We start from the raw sequence: 22,540 nt of genomic DNA on the forward strand, positions 1-22,540 counted from the left end.
GGGGAGCCCACCTGGACAAACCCGACTCTGGGACTGAGAGACCCCCACCCCGCCATGCGGCAAACTTTCCCCATCTGGCCGGGGCATGGGCCGCCACCCTTCACCTCCCGCGGCCCTCACACTCGCGTGCGGTCGTGGAAGCATCTGGGGAACCTGGTGGGGACCGCCAGCGAGGGCCTCTGGGGCCTGCCCACGCCGGTCGCCACCTCGCCACGGCCCCGGGAGGCGCAGCGCGGCGGCCGGCAGGGGGCGCCCAGCAGCCCCGGCCCGGCGCGGGGGGCGGGAAGGAGGAGGGAGGGGACGGCCGCGGAGGAGAGGGAAGAAAGGAGCGAGCGCGCGGCGGCGGCGGCGCGGAGCCCGGGCGCGGGCGCAAGGGCGGGAGCGGGAGCCGAGCCGGGGGCGGGGCGGGGCCGCGGGCGGGCGGGCGGCGAGCGCCGGGGGAGCGCGCCCGGGGAGCGCGGAGGGAGGAGCAAGGGGAGCGCGGGCAGCCGCCCGCCCCCGCCCCCGCGCCGCCCGCCCGCCCGCCCGCGCGCAACAGTTCCCCCAAAGTTCAGCCCGGGAGGCCGGCGCGCGCGGGCGGCCGAGGGGCGGGCAGCCGGCCGGGGACGCGGCGTCGCGGCCCAGCGCGGACGGTGCCGGCGGGCGGCGGCGGCGGCATGGGCACCCGGCAGACCAAGGGCAGCCTGGCGGAGAGAGCCAGCCCCGGCGCGGCGCCCGGCCCCCGCCGCGAACGGCCCGACTTCTGGGCGTCGCTGCTGCTGCGCGCCGGGGACAAGGCGGGGCGCGCGGGCGCCGGCGCGGGGCTGCCCCCCTACCACCGGCGCGTCGGCATGGTCCAGGAGCTGCTGCGGATGGTGCGCCAGGGCCGGCGGGAGGAGGCGGGGACGCTGCTGCAGCACCTGCGCCAGGTGAGCGCGGGGAGGGGGCGCGGGGGGCGCGCCGGACCGGGAGCGCCCCGCCCCTTCTCTAGGAGGCCCGGGAGCGCCGAGGGGCACCGCCCAGGGCCCCCTTTCGCCCGGATGCAGCCAGGTCTGGCAGCAGGTGCCTTGGCGCTCTGGCTGAATTGGAGGGCCTCAGGGCAGGGCGGAGGACGGCTAGCCGGGTGAGGCCCGGGTGAGAGAGACCTGTTGGAATAACGTCCCTGCTCTCTCCCTGGCAGGCAGAGAAGGAGCCTGGTCCCAGGGGTGGTTGGTGGGAGGAGATGGAGGGAGGGATGCTTGGCCTGGGCCAGGGTTCTTTTCTTCCTCTCTACCCGCTGGTAGTCACCCCTGCCAAGGGTCCTCAAGGAATGCGCAGTTGTCAGCCGAACCCAGCTTCCCCAGGGGGAGTCCAAGGACGCAGCCCTAGGGCTAGTAAGATGCCAGTCCCTAGGTCTTTTGCCCCCCGGGAGGCATCCTGGATTGCGGTTCTGGTGGGAGGCAGTGCTTCATCTCCCCTGACTAACTTTGACAGGTGCTCAGCCATGAGCCCCTGGTGAACAGTGGAGAGAGGGAGAGGGGAGCTGGATGTGGTTTCCTGTGTGACTGCCCAGCTGGCAGGAACTTCAGGAGGCTGCCAGCACTCTGCCCTCGGCCTGTCCTGTCCCTGTCCCACTGGTTAGGGACTGACTTTGCAGATCTGGCTGGTCCCCTCTGCTTTAGGGCAGCGCTGGGGCTGGTGCTGTCATCCACCTCTCCGACTTGTTTTCCTTCCTCACTGTCTTTTAAGGGAGGGGGTGGCCTGTTCCGTGTATTTTGTTGACTGGGAGAGAGGCAGGAAGGCAAAAGCTGCCTTGCTGCATTACCACACAGGTTGTCTTGGTCCAGCTTTGGAGGTTGCCAAGGGCAGGCCCCATATTCTTGTTAGATTGACCTCATTAGTGATGGAGTCGCCTGTGGATGGGGGAGGGGGAATCTCAGGTGGCCTGTCTGAAGTTTTTGTATCACTGATGAAAGAGGCTGTGGGAGCACCTTCCTGGGAGGAACTTCCAAAATCTAATCCGACGCACATCCCTCCTGGATTCTGCAGCAACCCCTCCCCCCTTTATATCTGGTGTGCTATTACTCTGGAGCGTGTGTTCCCAAGGTGTGTGCTGCCCAGGGAGACGGAAGCAGACGCTTGAGGACTTGGGAAGCCGTGGGGCTTCTGCTTGCCTTGGCTTTTCCAAGCAACATCCAGAAGGATGCCTGAGATGCCACTGGATGCCCAGGTGGCTTCTCTGACTTGAATCTTCAAAGAAAGGTGACATTACGCACCACCCAACTTTAGCAGTATATATTTGTCTTTCAAAAGTTGGAATCCAGTGTATGGCCTCTGTGGAAACTCTTTTGCTTTCAAACAGAATAATGGATTTTCCAGATCATCATATCCCCTTTGCACACCAGACAGTAAGAAGGTTTCACTGCTGACGTGCTGTTCCCCCAGCACTGGGGTAGGTGCTTCGGGGGATGTGGAAGAATCGAGGGGGCTGGAAGGTGGGGGTCAAGACAAGCCCTCCTTGGAGGGTAAAAGAACAAAGTGAAGCCAGAATTCTTATGGGCCGGTTGGGTGGGGCCTGCAGGAGGAGCTAGACACTTTGGGCTCCTCAATCCCTCTGGGGACGAGTGTGATTCACATCCCAGGGAAGCTGAATTTCTCCCTGGTTTTTGGAGAGTTGATAAGCCCCTAAGGCCCCTGAGACAGGGAGCATTTCCTGAGAAATGTTGGTCTTGTTGCTGTCCTGACTCCCTTCTTAGTAGCAAGACTGGAAGGGCTGATGGGGGCAGGAGGGGTAATCAGACTTTCCCCTTCTCTGTGAAAGCAGCAGAATAGCTTGTCTTCCAGTTTCATGGCGTTTGTCAGGCTCCGTCGATCTCTGGCTGGTGGGTGAGGTCTGTGGGCCTCTCCAGAGCCAGCAATGGGCCTGCCCAAGGGGCTTAGAGAGCTGCCCTGTGTTGCCCGGAACGTGCAGATCAGGGCCCCTGCAGGAGATTGTCATGGGCCCTTGGGCAGTGTGGGAGGAGAGCACGGGGTATCCAAGTGTCCATGAGAAACAGGCAGTGTTCTAGGACCCTGAGGCTTCAGAGGACTGTTGAACTGGATCTGTGCTGTGCACTGAAGTGTCTCCTTCTCCCAAATTGTGTTTTCCTTTCTAGTTTCCTTCTCTAGTCTGGAGGTGGTGATGTTCAGAAAGGGAATGAGCAGTCACTGAGAGACAGGAAAACACCCAGGGCCTCACCAGGGGTCAGACAGGGAAAGCCTCTCCTTCAGAAACACAGTAGGCAAAGAAAGGGGTGTATGCAGAGCCCAGGTGCTAAGTCCTGCTGGGAGGTTATCCGGGACCCATGGTGTGGGCGTCGATGAACAGGAACAGACTGAGAGTAATAGCAGCTAGGAGAGTAACAGACACGCCCATTTGCATGTCAGTTTCTCCTGTGTTTGATAATGTTTGTTTGGCTGCCAGATTTGTATGTGTCCAGAGCCCTGGTTTGGAGGGGACTTGAGATACTCAGTCCCTGTGGTTCTTAACCTCTGTGAGTCCTTGAGCTTTTTATGGTCCTGAAAGAACCCTGGACACTATTCGCAGACAAATGCACCAACATACACAATCTTGCAAGAATTTCAGAGGGTTCACAGACCCCAAGATGAGAATATGCTCCAGTGTGGTGCCGTGCCTCCCCCCTGCTGTGTGACTTGCTACGGGCTCCGGGATATGGAAACAGGGACTCCGGGACCACGTATTTAATTCATGGTGGCTGCTGGTGCCACTTCTTCTGAATGCCGTTCTTTCTCATCTGAGATTTGGGGGGTGGTTTCCCTGATTGGAGCATCTCCAGCCTGTCTGTGCTTGTCACTTGCTAGGGAAGTATCAGGAGGCCTCCTGATGTGAATGATCCTGAGCTGCGGCCAGAGGGGCAGGCAGGATGCCAGGAAGCTGCCTTAAAGGAGCAGAGAGCAGTCCCCTTCCTTTTAGGAGTAGTGTGCAATCATGAGAAGAGCCTGGGCCAACAGTCAGCTCTGGCGGCCTGCCTTCTGGTCCTCAGTCTGCTTTGACCTTGGACCCAGCAGATAACCTCTCCAAGTTGTGTTTCCTCATTTCCCAAAGGGTATCTGGGGTACCGAGCAGAGCAAAGGCTACAAAGTGTGTGAAATTGCGGTTGACTCTGCAATCAAGACACTTTCTCATGGCGGTGATGATAAGAAACAGGAGAAGCTGCCCTACTTTGCGTCTGGCCAGGCTACGGGCAGGGGTACCAAGAGGTATCCTTTCCCAGGCTGGGCCCAGGATTTGGGGATTCTGTCTACCTGGCCAGGGTTCAGTCTGCATCAAAAGCTGACTACAAGTTCAGAAGCAGTCTGGGGCGGTGCTCATGGGAATATAAGAAGCCAGCTGTGGAGAGAAGAGGCCTCCTCTCCCTTTCCCTGGACCCCATTCCTGCAGGCCTCACCCTTGCCCAGATGTCTCTCCCTAAGTCCTGGGGTCAGGTTTGCCATCTTTAAGAAGCCCTGGGGAAGAAGTAACCTTTAGCCATGGAGAGAGAGCGAATGCTGGGCTGTATGGAAGGTGAGGTGTCATCTCCTCTGCCCGGCAGTTTCTCTGAGTCCCCCAAACCCCAGACTGGGTAGTTGGCCAGCTTCATGGAGCACTGGAATAAGGGGTCAGTTTTCCTGGGATATACCAGGCTGAAGCTGCCCGCCTCCCTGCTTTCCTATAAGGAAGGTCTGATCAGGTTGGTTTACTGCCACTCAGTATGGTGCAGCCCTGTTGGCCAGAGCTGTTCAGTGTTAGCCTGCCCAGCCCTACCCAGTGGTGTGGCTTGCGCATGGACTTCTGGTTCAGTCTGCTGCGGCCAGGGTGGCAGGGCTGGCTTTATTCTATACCTGGGAGCAGGAGCCACATCAGCTAATGCAAAAAAGAACCCTCCAGGACCTAGGACGACTTGCTTCCCAAGCGGGGCAAGATAATGGACAAGCACTTGGAGGGTCCCTGGGGACCTGGAGACTGGACAAGTCTTTCCTACCTGGAGACAGAAGGATGAGCAGAATGACCTTTGAAGGTCGCCTTTTTCCTCCAACAACCCGTCTAAGAAAATCTCTTCGGGCGAGCAGGTTGGAAGGCCACCAGACACTGAGCAAGAATTTCCGCCACCCTTGGCCCTGATCTCGTTCGCCCTCCACCTGGAGTGCATTTCCTTATTTCCACGGAATGCTCCTTACCTTTCCAAGGCCACCCTCCTGGCCACGTCAGCCCATGGCTCTGAGATCCAGCTGCCTGTTAGGGCCCGTACACTGGGCGATATTTAATCACCTGTACACAGTTTTTCCTGTGATGTCCATTTCCTTTGTCAGACCAAGTCACATGCTTCCTTAAGGTGGAGACCCCACCACTACTGTTGTCCCTGGCACGATGTTGAACACTCGCAGGCCTGCAACAATCCTTAGTAAGTCAGTGTGCTGTGAAGAGGTGCATCTGCCCCCGCGGCCACAGTGTGTCCTCAGAAGCACTTGAGTCCCCGGCTGCAGCTGTGCATCTGGGGGCTTATTTACCAGGCTTGCTAGGACGCTCGTGAGATCTGGTGAGTTTGCTTTCAGCGTGGTTGGATTCCTGGGAACGATTGTCCCTGGGGCTTGGCTGTTCCTGGCAGCCTGCCAGGTGGTGGTGTTCTTGGAGAGAGGAGTGGCATGGTGCCCGGCCTCTGTGGGCATCGGGGGATCCCATCCGGCAGGTGCAGTCTGGGGCCTCTGCTGAAGCAGCGGGAAGGGAGCGGAGCCTGACAGGAGAGCCTGGTCTCCACATTGCTGATCTGCTGCTTGTGCTGAATCATGTTTGTTCCAGCCACAAAGAGAAACCTTCCTTTTTAAAATCCACCGCTCTCTGACTGGGCTGCATGCAGGTGTTTCCAGTGATGAAGATGCAGAAGGAATCTCATGCCAGGGCCTGCTTCACTGGTTTCCAGGGCCAGGGACACGGCAGCATCTGTATGGCCAGGCGTTATGGCAGGGCATGGGGCTGGGCTGGCTATCCTGACTTCAGGTCTGTTGGGGTAGAGTCCTTCTTGTTGGGACAAATACCCACCTCCTCGGAGATGACCAGAAGCTGCTTTGCTCTCTATCTTCAGCTCCTACTATACCCTGGGCTCCACCAGTGGACCCCCACCTTGGTGTAACCCCCTTGGTGCACTGGTGCACCCCTCTCTCCACTTCCCCCAGTGTCATTTCAATTCCATGTGTGCTTTTCTTGGGCAGAGGCCCTAGATCCTATACTGGGCACAGTGGGTTTTCAAGAAATCCTTATGCTGAATTTTAAACCTCCCCTCGGGCACACTTCCTCCTGGCCACCGCCCCAGGTGTCTCTTTCAGAAGCCAGCAGAGTCTGGCTCTGCTTCTCAGTCCAGCAGAGGAGCAGGTCACCCTTCCAGTAACCCTCAGAGTCAGTACCATCACTTTCCCCATTCTCGGGGCTCTGGTGGCTGCTCTCTGCACCCCCAACACCTCCAGCAGGTGAGAGCCACCTTTGCAGAAGGGTTGTCCAGGTGATCAGGGTCTTTGTCTGCCTTCCCCAGTGTGATGCCCAGGGAGTGGCGTCAATATCTGAGAAGATCGCCTCCCCATAGTGGAGGTCTCAGCCAGCCATCTGCCCCCCTACCAAGAGCCGCACTGTGGGTGACCTATAAGAAAAATGACACTCCTCCTCTGTGCTCCATCTCCTGGCCCCTGCTGGCTGTATCATATCCTTTCTCATTAGGAGAAACTGGAGGGGTGGGAGAGGGGCCCAGTTGTCTAAAACGGCAGACTCAGTGGCTGTATCTTGGCCGTGCTGTCACTTAAAGAGTTGGTTGTTCTCATGATAACAGTGACCTTGACACTCGGAGCAGGGGTGGGGACCCAGCTCTCCTCCCCATCCCCACCCACCCCACCCACTGGCCCTGAGCAGTGCCCACGTGGCTCTCCGGGAGCATTTCCCAGCTTTTTTTTTTTTTTTTTAACTTTTATTAGCTCAAACTCCTGGCTGCTGCAGCCATATGGAGTTCTGCCGACGGCTGCTGCTCAAAGGGATGTGGCATTTTGATGTTTCTAACTTTATCTTAACCAGGATAGACGCAGGAGTCCCGCTGAGGGTGGAGAGTGTCAGAGTGCGTCTGCCTGCAGAGGTGCCTCACTTTGGGCCTGAGGCCCGTGCCCGCCTCCAGAGCTATCCCTACCCCGCTCTATCCTCTATGTCCTTGCCTGTCTTTCTGCCCCTCTGCCTTCTGCTTTCTGCAGCTTCTCTTTGTGTCTGTGTGTTTCTCTCTGTGTCTCTCCCTTCCCTGGGTGAGAAGCAGACTTGTTGTCTCTTGTTACTCTGCCCAACCTTGGTCAGCTTCCCTCTGTACCCCCACCCCACCCCAAGCCTTCACGGCAGGAAGAAGGGGCTCTGGGACCCATGGGAACTGGAAGCAGTTGGTGGTGGTGGAGAGGAGGTGCCGGCTGCTTTTAGCTGTCTGCTGGCGGCCCGGCACCCTGGGTGGGAGGGCCAGCATTGGAGACACCCCTTGCGTCTGTACATTGCTTTCTGCTCCATAAAGCATTTTCCATGTTTATTTTTCTCCTTAAATAGTCTTGTTAGGTCAGCAGGATGTTGCTTGAAGTAAAAAATGGCGGGGTTTTAAAAACATTTATAACAGCAGCGTATAATCATTATAGGAAAACGAGAAAATACAGAGGAGCCAAAATAAGACAGTAGGAATTAATTCATGTGTTTCACCATCTAGGGCCTGTTCTTCTAGGCACTGGGGAGGCACCAGGCAACCAAACAGGGAAAACAGTAGTAATAATTGTCCCCTACCACACAGAGGGATTGCAAGCATCCGAGAGGCCAGCGCCGTGTGAGCGCTCGGCGTGGCCCAGGGTAAGAGCTCTGCCGTGGCGGTGGCTGCCTTCGCTGTGAACCGGGAGGCCTCGGTCTGGTCCCAGCTCAGACCCCAACCTGCCCCCGTCCCTTCTCCGGCCTCAGTTTCCCCATCTGCAAAATTCAGGAATGTGTGGTTGAGATGAGCACTGAGGTTCTCTGTCACCACTCAGGTTCCACCAGGCTCCTCTGGCTTCAGAAAGACACATTCTTTCCTGCGGTGGTCACTTATTCCAGGCCCTGAGCTGGATTCACGTTCGTGCCCTGAAGTCACTCCTCTGTCCCCTGTCAGGGCACAGGGAGAGGGGCTTCCAGAGTGATGCAGACCCCAAGGCCCTGGGGTGGTCCACACTCAGCCTGCACACTGGCTCTCCAGGCTGCGGAGGCCAGTCTGCCGTGCTGACAGCGGTCCTAGCTGACCCCCCTGGTCGAACAGAGGAGGGTGGAAGGCCAAGGCGCACAGCTCTGGGGCAGAAGCCAGAGTGAGGAGCTTGCAGACTTTCTCGTCACTCCAGGCCACAGCACATGAGCAAGGCCAGTGCTGACAGACCCTGTGTTGTCTTGGGAGCCGTGGGCCCTTCACCCAGGGTGTCAGGGAGGAGAACAAGGCCTGTCTCCAGCCTCGGGCGGGCCCTCCTGGGTCCCACTGCCCGTCGGCCTCATCGCAGGCTCTCTCTCCTCCCCCTCGCCCTGTGGAGGCTGCCTGGCCCCTCTCACATCTGCCTCTCCCCACTCCCTCTCCCGAGGCCCACCCCACTTCGTGCCTCTCTCCTGCCCATGGAGACCCAGCCCTCCCAGCTCAGGCAGGGCTTCAGGGGTCTTTATCCTCAAGGCAAAGACCTGCCTTGTGCCTTCTGCTACCTGGCCATGCTAGTGCTTGGTTCTTTCATTCGCAGACACTGATGGGCACCCGCAGGTGGATGGCACGGGTTGGAAAAACTGGGAAAAGTAGAGCCTGCCACCATGTCCATCACTAGAAGGGGTCAGAGGGACAGCCGGTGCTGTAGATGGGTGGTGAGGGATTATAGAGCCAGACAGAGCCAGTCAGATTCTGGCTCTGCCATTGACTCTGGCCACGGATACAGAGTAGCCAGCCTGGGCAGAGAGCCAGAGGAGTGACAGTAGGAGACAACAGTGGGGGGCCATTCACAGGTGCAAGGCACACAGCACACATGCTGGCTGCTATGCAAACTGCTCCTCTCCCACGGGGCTCCCAGGTAGACACAGGTGCTGGGCCTGGGAGCTGCAGGGAGCCAACCCTTCCCACTTCCCAGCTGGGGTTTTGCCTCACTTGCCCTGAGTGGCCCCTACCAGCAGCCCAGGTGCCCAGGCCTGCCCCTCTGCTGTCCATACCAGTTGCCTGCCCTCAGCCCAGGGTTCCCCTGGAGCACACCAGTGCCCTGCAGGGAGTGTCAGCTCTCTCTGTGTCCCCTCCAGGCACTCTGCCCCCACCTCACAGCTGCTCTCCCCGTGGAGCTACCACCCACAGCTGCAGGCTGCGCAAGGAGGCTTGCGGGACACCCCTCTCCCACTGAGGGCCACCAGGCAAGGGGTAGGACCCCAAGGGGAGACCGGAAGCCCTGCCCACTCAAGCACACCACCCACCTGCAGGGAGCCCAGATTGTGGCCTGGGAAGGCAGCAGCCTACGACCCCCAGCCCCTGCTGCCCTTACTTCTGAGCATGCAGTCGCTGCCACCCGGTGCTCTGGCCTCAGCCCGACAAAGAGGGGCAGGATTCCCTCCCATGGTGCTGGGGCCATGAGAGCCTACCGCCCCAGACCTGGACCTGTCTGGCCCAGCACACCTGGCAGCCCCTTGCCACCACACACCCCTCTCCATTGCCTGGCCCTCCCCCTCAGCACCCGCGTCTGCATTGCCTGAGACCTGGCCCACAGAGCCACAGCTGCATATGGTGGAGAGAGCTGTGTGTAGACCATGGCCAGGGTTGGGGAGGAGGGGACAGGAGCTGCAGGTGCCGCTGAGGAGGCGGGGCTCTGGTCAGCTGGGGGGCTGTTCAGGCTCCTGTGGTCCCAGAGGAATCCCAATGGGAAACAAAACCTATCTTTCTGATTTTCACTCTTGGTAAGTGGTCAGACTAGAATTGCTCACCCCGCTGCCCGAGGGGCCTGTCCCCATGGCTCCAGTGCAGGACGGGGACAGGCATTTCTCCCTTCCACTGCTGAATGCCAGGCTGCTTCACCCAACCCGACCTGCCCTGACAAGGACAACACAACTGACAGTGCCTGACTCTGGCCCGCCTGCCCTCAGACACCTGCTTGGGCCAGCCATCCCTGGGGGTGTCCTCCTTTCTTGTACCTGCTGGGCCCGGGTACTGAGTAAGCTCTGGTCTCATGCAGTAAGCCCAGCACAACTGAGGTGTTTGCCAAGACTGGTGTATAATCTCTTAGTTAGGGCTCTCATGCCCTTCTTGTGGGAGGTCACTTCCTCACCAGGCATGTGAGCCAGCAAGAGAGAGCAAGGGCTACTGAGGAGGAAGCATAAGGGGGCGGGGGGGAACTCTGGGCCCACCTGTGCCAGCTGCTGGCCTAGGCTTCAGGCCTTTTTTTTTTTTTAAGGAAGATTAGCCCTGAGCTAACATCTGCTGCCAATCCCCCTCTCTTTGCTGAGGAAGACTGGCCCTGAGCTAACATCTGTGCCCATCTTCCTCTACTTTCTATGTGGGATGCCTACCACAGCATGGCGTGCCAAGTGGTGCCATGTCCACACCTGGGATCTGAACCAGCAAACTCCAGGCCGCCGAAGTAAAATGTGCGAACTTAACCGCTGTGCCCCTGGGCCAGCCCTTGCCTCAGGCTTTTTAATGGGCTGCCTGACCATATGGCATATTGTGGTCTCACTGGCCCACTCCTGGCAGTGGTCCTGGGTCCCAGTCACCAGAGGACAGGCAGGGCTGGGGGTTAAGTGTCCTTAGAGGCCCAAGGGGGCTGGAGCTGCCCCTTCTGCCTCCCAGAGGAGCTGGAGGGAGGGGAAGGGGTTCACATGCTTCCCTCTGGTGAGAAAGCCTGCATCAGAGCTGAGTTCCCCGGATGTGCAGAGGGGCCCAGGGAGGCGCCGTGGTGTGTACAGGTCACACAGGACTGGGACCAGGTCCCCGTCTCCTGAAGCCCTATCCTACCCAGTGATCCCCAGAGAAGCACTGGAAGTGAGGCCTCGATCCGTCCCAGTGAATAACTCGGTGTTTTCTCAGCTTCCTCAGGTTGGGGCAGGTGGCTCGGGTCCCATCCTTAGGGACATGATGGAGGGAGGGCTCTGGGAGTCCACACATGGCAGGGAACTCTGGCTGCCCCTTCCCTGTTGTATGAACTGGCAGGAGCGGGAGGTTGCACAGGCCAGACCTCAGGAGAGGGCAAGAGTGTGGAGCATTGTTCCCCTGAGCACGTTCTCTAAGTGGCACCTTCTCAACAGTTTGTATTTTAAAGTAGGATGTTGAGACAGCAGTAGCTAAGATGAACTAAGGTTGGAGGAAGCAGAGAGCAGGACCGTGACCTGAAGAGAAGGTGGCCCCAGTAAGGCGCTTGTTTCGTGAGCTCACTGACCTCACATCAGAGCCTGGCCGTGCCTCTGCTCCTGGCAGCCTGGGGAAGCCAAGGACTTTGGAGGTGGAGGCCATACAGTGAGTGAGTCCAGGTGACCCAAGGATGCCTTATCACCTCAGTTTCCTTCAGTGAGATGCAGGGTAGCTCCAACCCCATACAGTGCCTTTGTGAGAAGTAGAAGACAATGGCTGTCTGCTTGGCAGGGCCAGAGTCAAGGCTTGGTGAGTTCAGCCTTACCCAGACACCCTGGGCAGTGCACATCCTACACAGCTGTACTTGGCAGTCTTGGTGAAAGTGCACCAAAGATCAGAGTCTTTATAGCTGAGGCCAGTCAGGAGCTTCATGACTTCTCCCACCCATCTCCTTGGGAATGGCCTTCCAAGATCACCTAAGGCAGGGAACAGTGAAATGTCAGCCAGGACATGATTTCTGCCTCTGAGCCAGACGCTTGCCCTCTTCCTCCTGAATCAGGGAGCTAAAGCAATGGGGCATCTTCTTCTAGAAGGTTCTGTGTCAGTACTCCTGCCTCTCAAAGGGTGTCAGACAGAATTGAAGACGTCCTGAGTGAGTCTGGAGTCAAGCCCAGTCGGGAGCACCAGGGCACAGCAGGGGCATCATGGTGTCCTTCCTTGCTGGGATCCCATGGGCTCTGGACCCCCAGGGATCCAGGAATTCCCCTCCAGCTTCCTAGACTGTTTACATTCCTGCCTTTACCAGTTCTGGGGAAAATAAGGTCTAAATGCTTCCCACCCCCTGTAAATAACCTCCACGTCTCCAGACTAAATAATTCCATTCGATTTAATTTTCCTAGGATGTGCTGGTCTTCTGAACTTTTATTGTTATTCTCAAGTGCAGACCTGTGTTTTCACTTTTTTCTGGAGTTGTGGAATAGTGGGGTAAAGGCACTTTTAGGCATGATCTTGCCTGTGGGGTTTCCAGACGGCTCTCGCCCGGAGACCACCAGGAGCACGGAGGGGGCTGGTTCTTGCATATGGCAACTCCGACACAGTGGGTTCCAAGAATCCTCTCTCTCCAGAGATCGCCTGCTGGCTGAGAATCGGCCCAGTCAAGCAGGGCGAGAATAATAGAAATGTTTTTAGTATGATACGTCTCAGAGAGGCTGGTCCATGAGCCAAGACCCAGCAGAAGGCACTCTGAGAGAAATGGGGGCACGAGGGAGCTGGAGGGGTCAGGCCTGAAGAGGAGAGGGGGGTATTGGGATGGAATTAGCAGAACTGTTTTAGAAAACTGCCAAGGGCTGGTCAGGAAACCCAAAGGAGCAAGGGCAGCCGGTTGGGAATGTGAGAGCAGGTGTGGACAAAGCGCCCCCCGCGTGTTCCCTCTGGGATGTGCTCTTGAGTGAAGAGGCCCACGGAGGGAAATCCTGGAGGCAGAATCCAGAGATGCTGGGATGGAAAGCCCTGGACCTTCAGTGGGCCTTTGGCTGCACTTTCACCTCTCCCACCCCCACCTCCAACCTCTCCCTCCCAGGGTCCCCCAAAGCTGTGGACAAACTCAGTGACCTCCCAGAAACCAGGCAACGCCCGCCCCGTCCCCAAGGACCCTGGCCTCACCTCTTCCTTTGCAGCCTTTAAGTCTCACTGGTTCCTTCTTGTTCTGCTGGTTGTGACCCATTCCTTCCGTCTCCGGGGACAGTGAGGCCCTGAGGAGGAGCAGGGCCTTGAGATGGGGAAAATTCCACCTGGTTGGGGTGCCTGCTGGGAAGTCCTCGGAGAGGGCGTCTGTGGCTCCTTTCCTGCGCGAGCTCCTGCTCTCCGCACTGCCCGGAGGATGACATGCAGCTCCATAGTAACAGGCCGTCCGGCTCGCTGATTCTGATTTGAAAGGTCCTGGGGAAATCAGCTGAGCATGGAGGCGCAGGCAAGGCCTTGCCCACGACCGCAGATCCTGGGGGATCTCCTCCTCCTCCTCCCTCTGCACCGCTGCCTTCCTGGAGTTGGAAGTGGCTTGATTCAAGCTGGATTCCTTGTCCAGTGTGACTCATCTCTGCTCGCCCAGAGTCTTGGAGGCTCTCCTGGGCCTTGCCTCTGACCTAGAGATAGAAAGTGGTGAAGACCCTCTGTGTGGTGAGGCTTAATTTTGTGTGTCAACTTGGCTAGACCATAGTACCCAGTTTTTTGTCAACATGAGTCTAGATGTCACTGTAAGGTATTTTTTAGATGAGATTAACATTTAAATCAATGGACTTTGAGTAGAGCCAATGACCCTCCATAATGTGGGTGGGTCTCATCCAATCAGTTGAAGACCTTGAGAGAAAAAATTGGAAGGAGTTCTGCCAGCCTGCCCTACGGATTTCAGACTTGCCAGATCCCACAGTCCTGTGAGCCAATTCCTTAAATCTCTTTCTTCCCCTCCCACCCCCTGCCAAACCCTATCGGCTCTGTTTCTCTGGAGAACCCTGACTAATACACTTGTCCTCCAAGGGCTGGTGGCTGGGAGAGACAGTTAGAAACTTCTGGGGTCCTCCTGTTCCTGCCACTTGCTCACTGTGTGACACAACCCCCCAGTCGTCAGCTTCTCCATCTGAGAAATGGGCTGCTGCCGTGAAGTCTGTCCTCCTTGGAAAGTAGGTTCCTGGGGAGCTGGAAGGAACCTTTCAGTCGCGCCTCCAGCTTTGTAATACCTGCCGCTCCTTTGACAACAGACCAAACCTTCCATTTGAAATGGACAAAATTTACCACAAAGAGGGACAAAGAGGCTTAAATGCCTTCACCAGAAGGCGTAAACGACTGATTCAGATCATTTCCCAAGCAAAGATCAAGAGGGTGCTGGGATCGATGACAAAGTGCTGAGAATTTGTGGAATGTAGGAGCTGGTGGACCTCAGGGACCCTCTGACCCCAGATTTCTGTGGAATCCCAGTCCCACAAGATGCTATGGAAGGGGGTGTGGGGAGGAGCTTGGAAAATAAGTTTGGGAAATAGTGCAGATGCCACCACACTTTCAGAGATAAAGCACAGTAGCTAAAACGTCCAACAGGAGAAAGGAAATGGTTGTTGAATTCCTTGTGTTCCAAACCTCTGTGGTCTAAGGCCATCTTCTGCTGACCTCTTTTGCTTTCCGCCCACTCTTCAGGAAGAATGAACTGGTGCAATCCTCTTGTAGCCGGGGCGTTCAGGGGTGGCTTGCCCGGGCCACACAGTGACTCAGGGTCTAACCCAGCACTGGGACCTGGGGAGTCTCCTGGCCCCACCCTGAGCAGAGTCTGGATGGAGCTGTGACCACGGGGAGCAGACCAAACCCTCCTCAGGCCTGCTACGCCTCCCAGCTGACTTTATATTTTTTTAAAAAGAAAGCATCCTTCTGGCATTTATTTGTTGCTACTGCTGTTTCTTGGATTTTAATTAAATTTACACTTGGCAACGGCCAGGCATCTGTTTCCAGAGGCCTGTTTCATGCAGAGGGTGTCATTTTTAAAGACTTCAAAGTTAAAAGACAGACAACACGCAGCCATGAAGCCCCTTGTCGAGCAAAGCCACCAGCCAGCCTGCTGCATCCTGGAGGGGAAGGCAGGCCACTTGTCACGATTAAGGAGTGCCAGCCTGCTGGGATGCCTCACTTCAAAACCCTGCAGGGGCTGGGTGGCCTTGGAGGAGCAGGAGAGTCACAAGCCGCCCCTGTGGGGACAGCAGCCCTGAGGCCACTCCTTGCCTCTTGCTCCTTGCCCCGTAGCCAGGTGGCCGAGTTGGGCAGGGGGCAGTGGGTGGCCAGTGACTTCTATCAGCAGTTTCTTGACTCTGACCTCTGCAGAGTGGCCCTGACCAGTAGTATCAGGCTGGTGTCAAGTTAGCCCGGTACTCCTGGGCGTCCCCTGGGGTGCCAGCTCCAGGCCTGTGGGGGTGGCGGACGCCGAGCCAGCCTGCCCTCAAGAGGCAATGTCCAAGGCTGCAACCAGGGGCCGAGCAGTCACCCTGGACACCGGCAGGGGGTCTAGGAGGCCTCACTGTCACACAGGGCTCCAGTGCTGTGGGGTGTTTCTTTTAGGGAGAGGGCCATGTGGTGGTGACTTTTATGACTTGTGAGTTAGCTTTGCTGTTGGGTATTTTCCAGGTCTGAGCGGTGTGCCTCTGGCTCCTCACTTCAGTAGCCATCCTCCAGGGCGCCATGCCCCCATCACAGAGTAAGAGTTGCCCCTCCTGCACGTCATCTGCATAATTGTGTCCTTGGGAGGTTTTTGGTGTTCTTGGTGGCATGTCTGTACACACACACCACACATACACAGAGTACTTATGGCTACTTGGGTTTTCTCAGTTACTTTTCAATATATTCAAGTGGAAAATTTAAAGCCTAGTGTTTCCTAAGATTTTAAGTTTAACTTACAAATTTCATTATTCTGCTCATGAATCTAGTAGATTTAAACAATCACATTTAAGGATAGGGGTCTTACGACTTCATTAACTAAATTTCTTTAAATATCAATGATTTTACAAACTTAACATATCTAGTTTTCTTACATTTATAAATACCCATCCTAAAAAACAAGACTTTCCCAAGTTCCTAAACAGTTCTTAAAATTTAACAAATTAAGCTATGAATAGGGTGAATTTTAAGTTCTCTTAAAATTTCAAAAACCGTCACAAACTCAGCCAAAAATCATAAGCCAATTTCAAACTGGACTTCGAAGGCTAATCTGTTGGGTACTCTGATAGACCTCAAACGTTACAGATATGTGTGAAATACCAGACTGATACATTCTTAAGTTTATCTGAGGTCGATTTACTTCAGTAACTCCTGGGTTAATTCAGCCCTTTCTGGGTTAAGGACACTTTGTCTCGAGGACTTTGTCTCAAGGAAGCAGTGCCCTCTTCAGAGCAAATGAGCCCGGGGCATGGTAGCTGGGGCCCAGGCGCCTTCCCCCCCTCCAGTGGGTGGTCTCTCCCGCCCGTGGGCGAGTTACTCAAGTTACTCATTACTCACTCGAGTTACTTGTTCCCTCCCTCTCCAGTACTCAGTCTCCCCCACCCCCAAACTCCTCCTCCCCCGTCCAGGCGGCTTCATCGGCTTCATCGCTGGATTAGATTCTATTTATTGCTTGATTCCTTCAGAGTTCCCTCCCTGTTCTTCCTCTCCTCAGGGCCCCACCTCTTGCAGCTATTAGCGGCATCGTCTTAGATGGTGCACCCCCTCGACACCCTTGGCTCGGGGAGCTTGCATCCAAGGTCATGCTAATGATGAGAATCACAGGGAGCCAGAAGGAAGATTCCTTAGTGTCTACCTTCCTTCATGGTACAGAAATCCTGCCACGGCAGTGCGGAGTGATGAGTATCTCCCCGCTGCTTACATACTTCCAATGACTTTGAGCTCACCACTTGTTTTTTTTATTGTAGTAAAATATACATAACATAAAATTTACCATTTTTAGAGGTACAGTTCAGTGGCATTAAGCACACTCACATTGTTGTGCACCCGTCACCACCATCCATCTACAGAACTCTTCATTTTCCCCACCTGAAACTCTGTCCCCATTAAACTCCCCCTCCCTCCAGCCCCTGGCAGCCACCCTTCTACTTTCCATCTGCATGAACTTGACTCCTCTGGGTACCTCATACCAGTGGAATCATACAGTCTTTATCCTTTTGTATCTGGCTTATTGCACTCAGCATAATGTCCTCAAGGTTCATCCGCATTGTTGCAGGTGTCACAATTCCCTTCACTACTTGTAAAATGACCTTTCTCATGATGAGTTGAGAACCATCTTAGGGCTGGTGGTCCTACAGGAAGCATTTCTGATGAGGCCAGGCCCACCTCTGGAGCAGACAACAGAGTGTGCTGGGGATACCTGCACCCAGAGGGGACTCAGGGCTGGCAGAGACAGCAAGCAGATTTCTGACGATAATGGTCCGTCGTTGCCCACAGCTGTGGCCCTGGCTGGGGTCCCCACCAGCCCAAGGAGGGGAAGGGTCCCGGCCCACACACCCTGAGCTTTTCTCCCTGGTGTATCCTCTGGGGAAAATGCCACCTCTGTTTTTACCTGGTATGTTAGTTTCAAGGGCTGCCATAACAGATGACCACTGACTAGGAGGCTTGGATCCAGAGAAATTTCTTCTCTCTCGGGTCTAGAGGCCAGAAGTCTGAAATCAAGGTGCCGGCAGGGCCGTGCTCCCTCCAGAGGCTCTAGGGGGCATTGCATTCTTTGCCTCTTCCAGCTTCTGGTGGTTGTGGCTGCCTCATTGCTCCAGTCTCTGCCTCCATCTTCATGTCGCTGTCTTCTCTGTGTGTCTCTTATTAGGACACCTATCGTTGGATTTAGGGCCCACCTGGATAATCAGGATGATCTCATTTTGAGATCCTTAAATTAATCACATCTGCAAAGACCCTTTTTCTAAAGGAGGTAATATTTACAGGTCCCGGGGACTAGGATGTGGACGTGTCTTGGGGGCCACCGTTTAGACAGTGCACCCCACACCTGCTTCTCACATCCGGCATGTGTATCTACACCAGGTGTTCCCTCTGTTCCCCGTGGCACTTTTAAGACTCTACCCACCTTCCTCGTAGGCCGGTGTCTTCATTTAGCAAGCAGCTGCCTAGACTCTGCACCAGACCCCTTCACTCTAAGATGTTCTGGCTTCTCTCCCTGGTGGCTTCCTGGGGCTGCATTTCCCTCATAGCACCTGACAGTGCCCTTCCCTCCCCTGGGAATCCCCTGGACAGCAAGCCGGAATGTCACAGGGGCGAGAACAGGAGTCCAGCCCCCCAGCTGAGGCCGGGATTCCAGACTGTGTCCCCTCCCTCAGGAGGAGCTCGCCTGTGGCGTTCTAGAGCCAGAGGAGAAGCAGCAGCCTGTTCCGCTTGCTGCCTGCCCTCTGGACTATAATTAATTTCCTTCTGGTGGACTGTTTGATTGCAACCTCATTAAGTAGCTTTGCACATTCGGGCTCTGCTGGCTTCAATATTGAAGCTGTCTGCCTCTGCCGGTTAATACTCAGAGCTTGCCGCCTCCCTCCTTGCCTCGGCTCTGTTGCAGAAACTGTGGAGTCATGCCTGAAGGAGAGAGACAGGTACAAGCTAATTTCCCGCGGGGCCTTCCTTCTGGGAATGGGTTTAAAACCTCGAGTTTAAAAGAGAAGGGGGTGGCTGTGGTTTAAAATAGCGTGTGCCTGGCAGCCTCTTGTGGCTTCCCCCAGCTTTCCCCTAAAATACCTAAGAAGACACACCAAAACAAAGATGAAAAACACTGAAAACAAAGACAGGTGGACAGTCTAGGGGGAACCTTCTCTCGCCTAAGACAGATGGAGCTGGTCCCCTGCCTCTCAGGAATCCGAGACCTGCCAAAGGAAGGGAGGATGCCCCTTTCTCCCTCAGTCTGAGGACTTCCCCAATTGGAAAGTCAAGCAACTGCCTTTTTCCCACACGTGATCATTTTGGGGTGGAAAGAGCCCTGCTTCCACCCTCTGCCCGCTTCCTCCCACGTGCATTCATAGAAGGCAGCTCAGAAGCCACTGCCAGGAGTCCAGCAGGGCCGACGGCCTTCAACAGGGCCAGGAAGAGTCCTGGGATACAGACACTTTGTAGCTTTCCGTGGATTCCATTGTTGCGAGTATTGGAGACCCAGGCCATAGGGGTGGGTGAAGATGTCCCTTCCCAAGGTCAGAGTCTTGGCCCTGAGCCGGCCTTCAGCAAGCCAGAGCCCTAAGTGATGGACTCAGCTCTTACCCAGGGAGGCAGCCGTGGGACATGGTCAAGACTCCGGTCACCAATTCCAATGCGTGGGTGCCGTTTTCCACACCAACAAGCAATTGGCTGACACCAGCTGGGTATCCTACAGTTCAACTCAGTTCTGATGCTATCCACCTGAAGATGGCCTCAGATCTCACAGCTTAAGGGCTCAGTTCCACGAGACTGCCCCCTCCTCCTTCAGACTCTTATCCCAAGTCCAGGTTGTCACCTGTGCTTCTGATTGACCAGCTATAGGTTGGAGGTTCCCACGACCCCTTGGTATTTCCTAAGTGATGACAGCGACAACTGCGTCGAACCCTTGGGTTCGATTAATTTGCTAGAGTGGCTCACAGAACTCTGAGAAACATTTGCTTACTAGATTCCTGGTTTATTATAAAAGGACATAACTCAGGAACAGCCACACGGAAGAGAAGCAGAGGGCCAAGTGTGGGGAAGGGCTCAGAGCTCCATGCTCTCCGGGCGCAGCCATTCTCTCCACATCTCCACGTGTGCACCAACCTGGAACCTCTCTGAACCCGTACTCTTGGGGTTTTTATGGAGGCTTTGTTTCATAAGTGTGATTGATTAAATCCTGGGCCATTGGTGATTGAACTCAACCCCCAGCCCCCACCCCTCCCCGGAGGTCAGGGGGTGGGACTGAAAGTTGCAGCCCCCTAATAACATGGTTGATTCCCCTGGCAACCAGCTTGCATCCTTAGCTGACCCAGGGGCTTTCCAAAAGTCACCTCATTAACATAACAAAAGACACAGTTGTCGCTGTCATCACTTAGGAAATACCAAGGGCTTAGGAGCTTTTTCCCAGAAACAGGGACATAGACCAAATATATGCTTATTATTATAAATCATAATGTCACACTAGACAGATGATAGGTGTGGGTCTCACTAGATCACACCTCCTTCAAGGGTGAGCAAGTGGGGAAAAACCCTGGGCATAGGATAAGTACTACGGAAGCTGAACTCTGACCTCTGAAAATGATCTACTGCAGGTTCCGGAAGAAATGGACTTTGTGGAAAAAGAACAAAATGCCACAAAAAGAGGCCACACTGAGATGGGAAAAAAAACAACAGGGTGAGAAAGGGAGATTGATGAGGAAAGTAGGAATTGCAAGGATAGGAAGCGCTAGCTGGTTCGGAGTCCTTATTGGAAGCAGCGAATGTGGAGCTGACGCTGCAGAACGTGAGATCGGTGGCAGGAAGGTGGACTTGAGACCCTCTGCAAGGGGAGGAACGTGAAAAAGATAAATTCAGAGGACGCTGAGAGCCACATGGGTTTCCTGATGAAGAGACAGGCTGTATAAAGGTCCGTGTTTGTAGATGAAAAGACCCCAACACTGAAGGTAAATTCAAAGGAAACATCCACACCTGGACACACTGTGACAAAAACTTTTAATAACCACGTGTGACAGGCAGAAAAGAAAAATGGCCAGATGCACATGCCTCTTTCTTCTGACCGTCCTATCTCAGGAACCTGTCTGTGTTTGCCTGCCTGGGTCTCAGGACCTTTTTTTTTTAATTGTTGTAAATGCACATACCATAAAATTTACCATCTTAACTATAATTACAGTTCAGTATCGTTAAGTATATTCACATTGTTGTGTAACCAATCTCCAGAACTCTTTTCATCTTGCAAAATGGAAACCTTGTCCCCGTTAAACAACTCCCCAGGGCTCGGCCTGGTGGTGCAGCAGTTAAGTGCACACGTTCTGCTTTGGCGGCCCGGGGTTCGCCGGTTTGGATCCCGGCTGCGGACATGGCACTGCTTGACAAGCTATGCTGTGGTAGTCGTCCCACATGTAAAGTAGAGGAAGATGGGCACGGATGTGAACTCAGGGCCAGTCTTCCTCAGCAAAAAGAGGAGGATTGGCAGATGTTAGCTCAAAGCTAATCTTCCTAAAAAAAAAAAAACCAACAACTCCCCAGCCTTTCTCCTACCAGCCCCTGGAAACCATCTTTCTATTTTCTGTCTTTATGCATTTAACTACTCTAGGGACCTCAGGTAAGTGGAATCACCTTTTTATGACTGACTTAATTCACTTAGCATAATGTGCTCAAGGTTCATCCATGCTGTAGCGTATGTCAGATTTTATTCCTTTCCTTGGCTGAATCATACTTCGTTGTATGCATATACCACATTTTGTTTATCCGTGCATCCATAGAAGTCAGTGGACCCTGGGCTGTTTCCACGTTTTGGCCATTGTGAATAATGCTGCAATGACCATGGGTGTAGAGATATCTGTTTGGGTCCCTGCTTGCAGATCCTTTGGCTATATACCCAGGAGTGGAATTGCTGGGTCACATGGTAATTTTACTTTTAATTTTTTGAGGAATCACCGTACTGTTTTCCACAGTGACTGCACTGTTTCACATTCCCACCAACAGTGCCCGAGGGTTCCAGTCGCTCCACATCCTCTCCAACACTTGTTATTTTCTGGGCGAGGGATGTGGGGGGACATTGATCTAGGAACTGGATTAACCAGAGAAGTTAAATTAGTTTGTATTAGGAAAGGAAGGGCTGGGTGCTGAGAGGGTTTGCAGGGTGGAGATGAGAAGTTGAGAGACAGTTGGGGTCGTGGGAGAGACCCAGAGAAGGGATTTTAGGAGTGTTGGGGGGTGTCACGAAGGGATGCCCTTTTGATAACTTTGAGAGATTGTCGTAAAGATATTAACTGCTTTTTAGGCTGCTCTATATGTTGAACTAATGGTCCTAGGAAGGGGATAGTGTGCTGGGACTAGAAGAGGCAGCTAGAGGTTATGGCAAGGACAGTCCTATGGACGTCTGGGCAGAAAAGCAGCTGAAGACGAAAAAGCAGCCAGCCTCAGAGCCATCTGCAGCGCTGAATACCAAAGAGCAGCCCAGTGGCGAGTAAGGCGCTGGCGTCTGGAAGGCAGTTTCTCTCCAGCTAGGCTGTGTTCAGCTGCAGCTTCAGCATGAAGGATTTTTCAGATGGGGAGAGAGCTCAGAAAATAACCGCCATGTATGCCTTCCGAGGGAAAACTCGTTTTGGATAACGTTCTCCAGCAGTGCAAGAGCACGACATACAGGTGTGCATCCAGTCGTGAGGAAGGCCTGGGAAGTGGCAGCCAGCATGCCATCTCAGTCCCGGTGACTTGCAAATCTGTGTCCAAACCTGAATGCAGAAACAGTAAGAACAGTAACCTGGATCTAAAAGTCTCCAGTTATACCAACAAAGGCCAAGAAGGGGAGGAGCTGTCAGGCAGACAAGTGTCAAAATTCCCTGATGACCCTTCACCCCAGCCACTGTCTAGGTCCCTGGTTGTCCCCTCAGACTCTCCCTGGGTCCTGGGTCCACAACGCGCCAGCTCACTGGTGCGGGGCCAGCCCCTTGGATCAAAGGTTGCTCCTTCTCCCAGACACCACCCGTGGACACGGGGTGAGCCTCCCTCTCCTGGACTCCTGGGCACCACGACACAAAGGTGCA

General features: G+C 54.9%; 1 protein-coding gene across 2 annotated transcripts in view; it reads left to right on the forward strand.

Moving 5' to 3' along the window:
- Window positions 1-431: 431 nt before the first annotated feature.
- The window catches only part of LRRC75A (leucine rich repeat containing 75A), a 45,698-nt gene continuing 23,589 nt past the window's right edge, over window positions 432-22,540 (forward strand). Inside the window, exon 1 of one of the 2 annotated variants that reach the window (XM_070563524.1) lies at window positions 432-908. In XM_070563524.1, coding sequence (XP_070419625.1) covers window positions 657-908 — 252 coding nt within the window. In that variant the 5' untranslated portion in view covers window positions 432-656. The remainder of the gene's footprint in view (window positions 909-22,540) is intronic. The other variant, XM_070563523.1, reaches the window with a different exon arrangement.

Source organism: Equus przewalskii, chromosome 10 (assembly GCF_037783145.1).
Source record: "Equus przewalskii isolate Varuska chromosome 10, EquPr2, whole genome shotgun sequence".
NCBI lineage: Eukaryota > Metazoa > Chordata > Mammalia > Perissodactyla > Equidae > Equus > Equus przewalskii.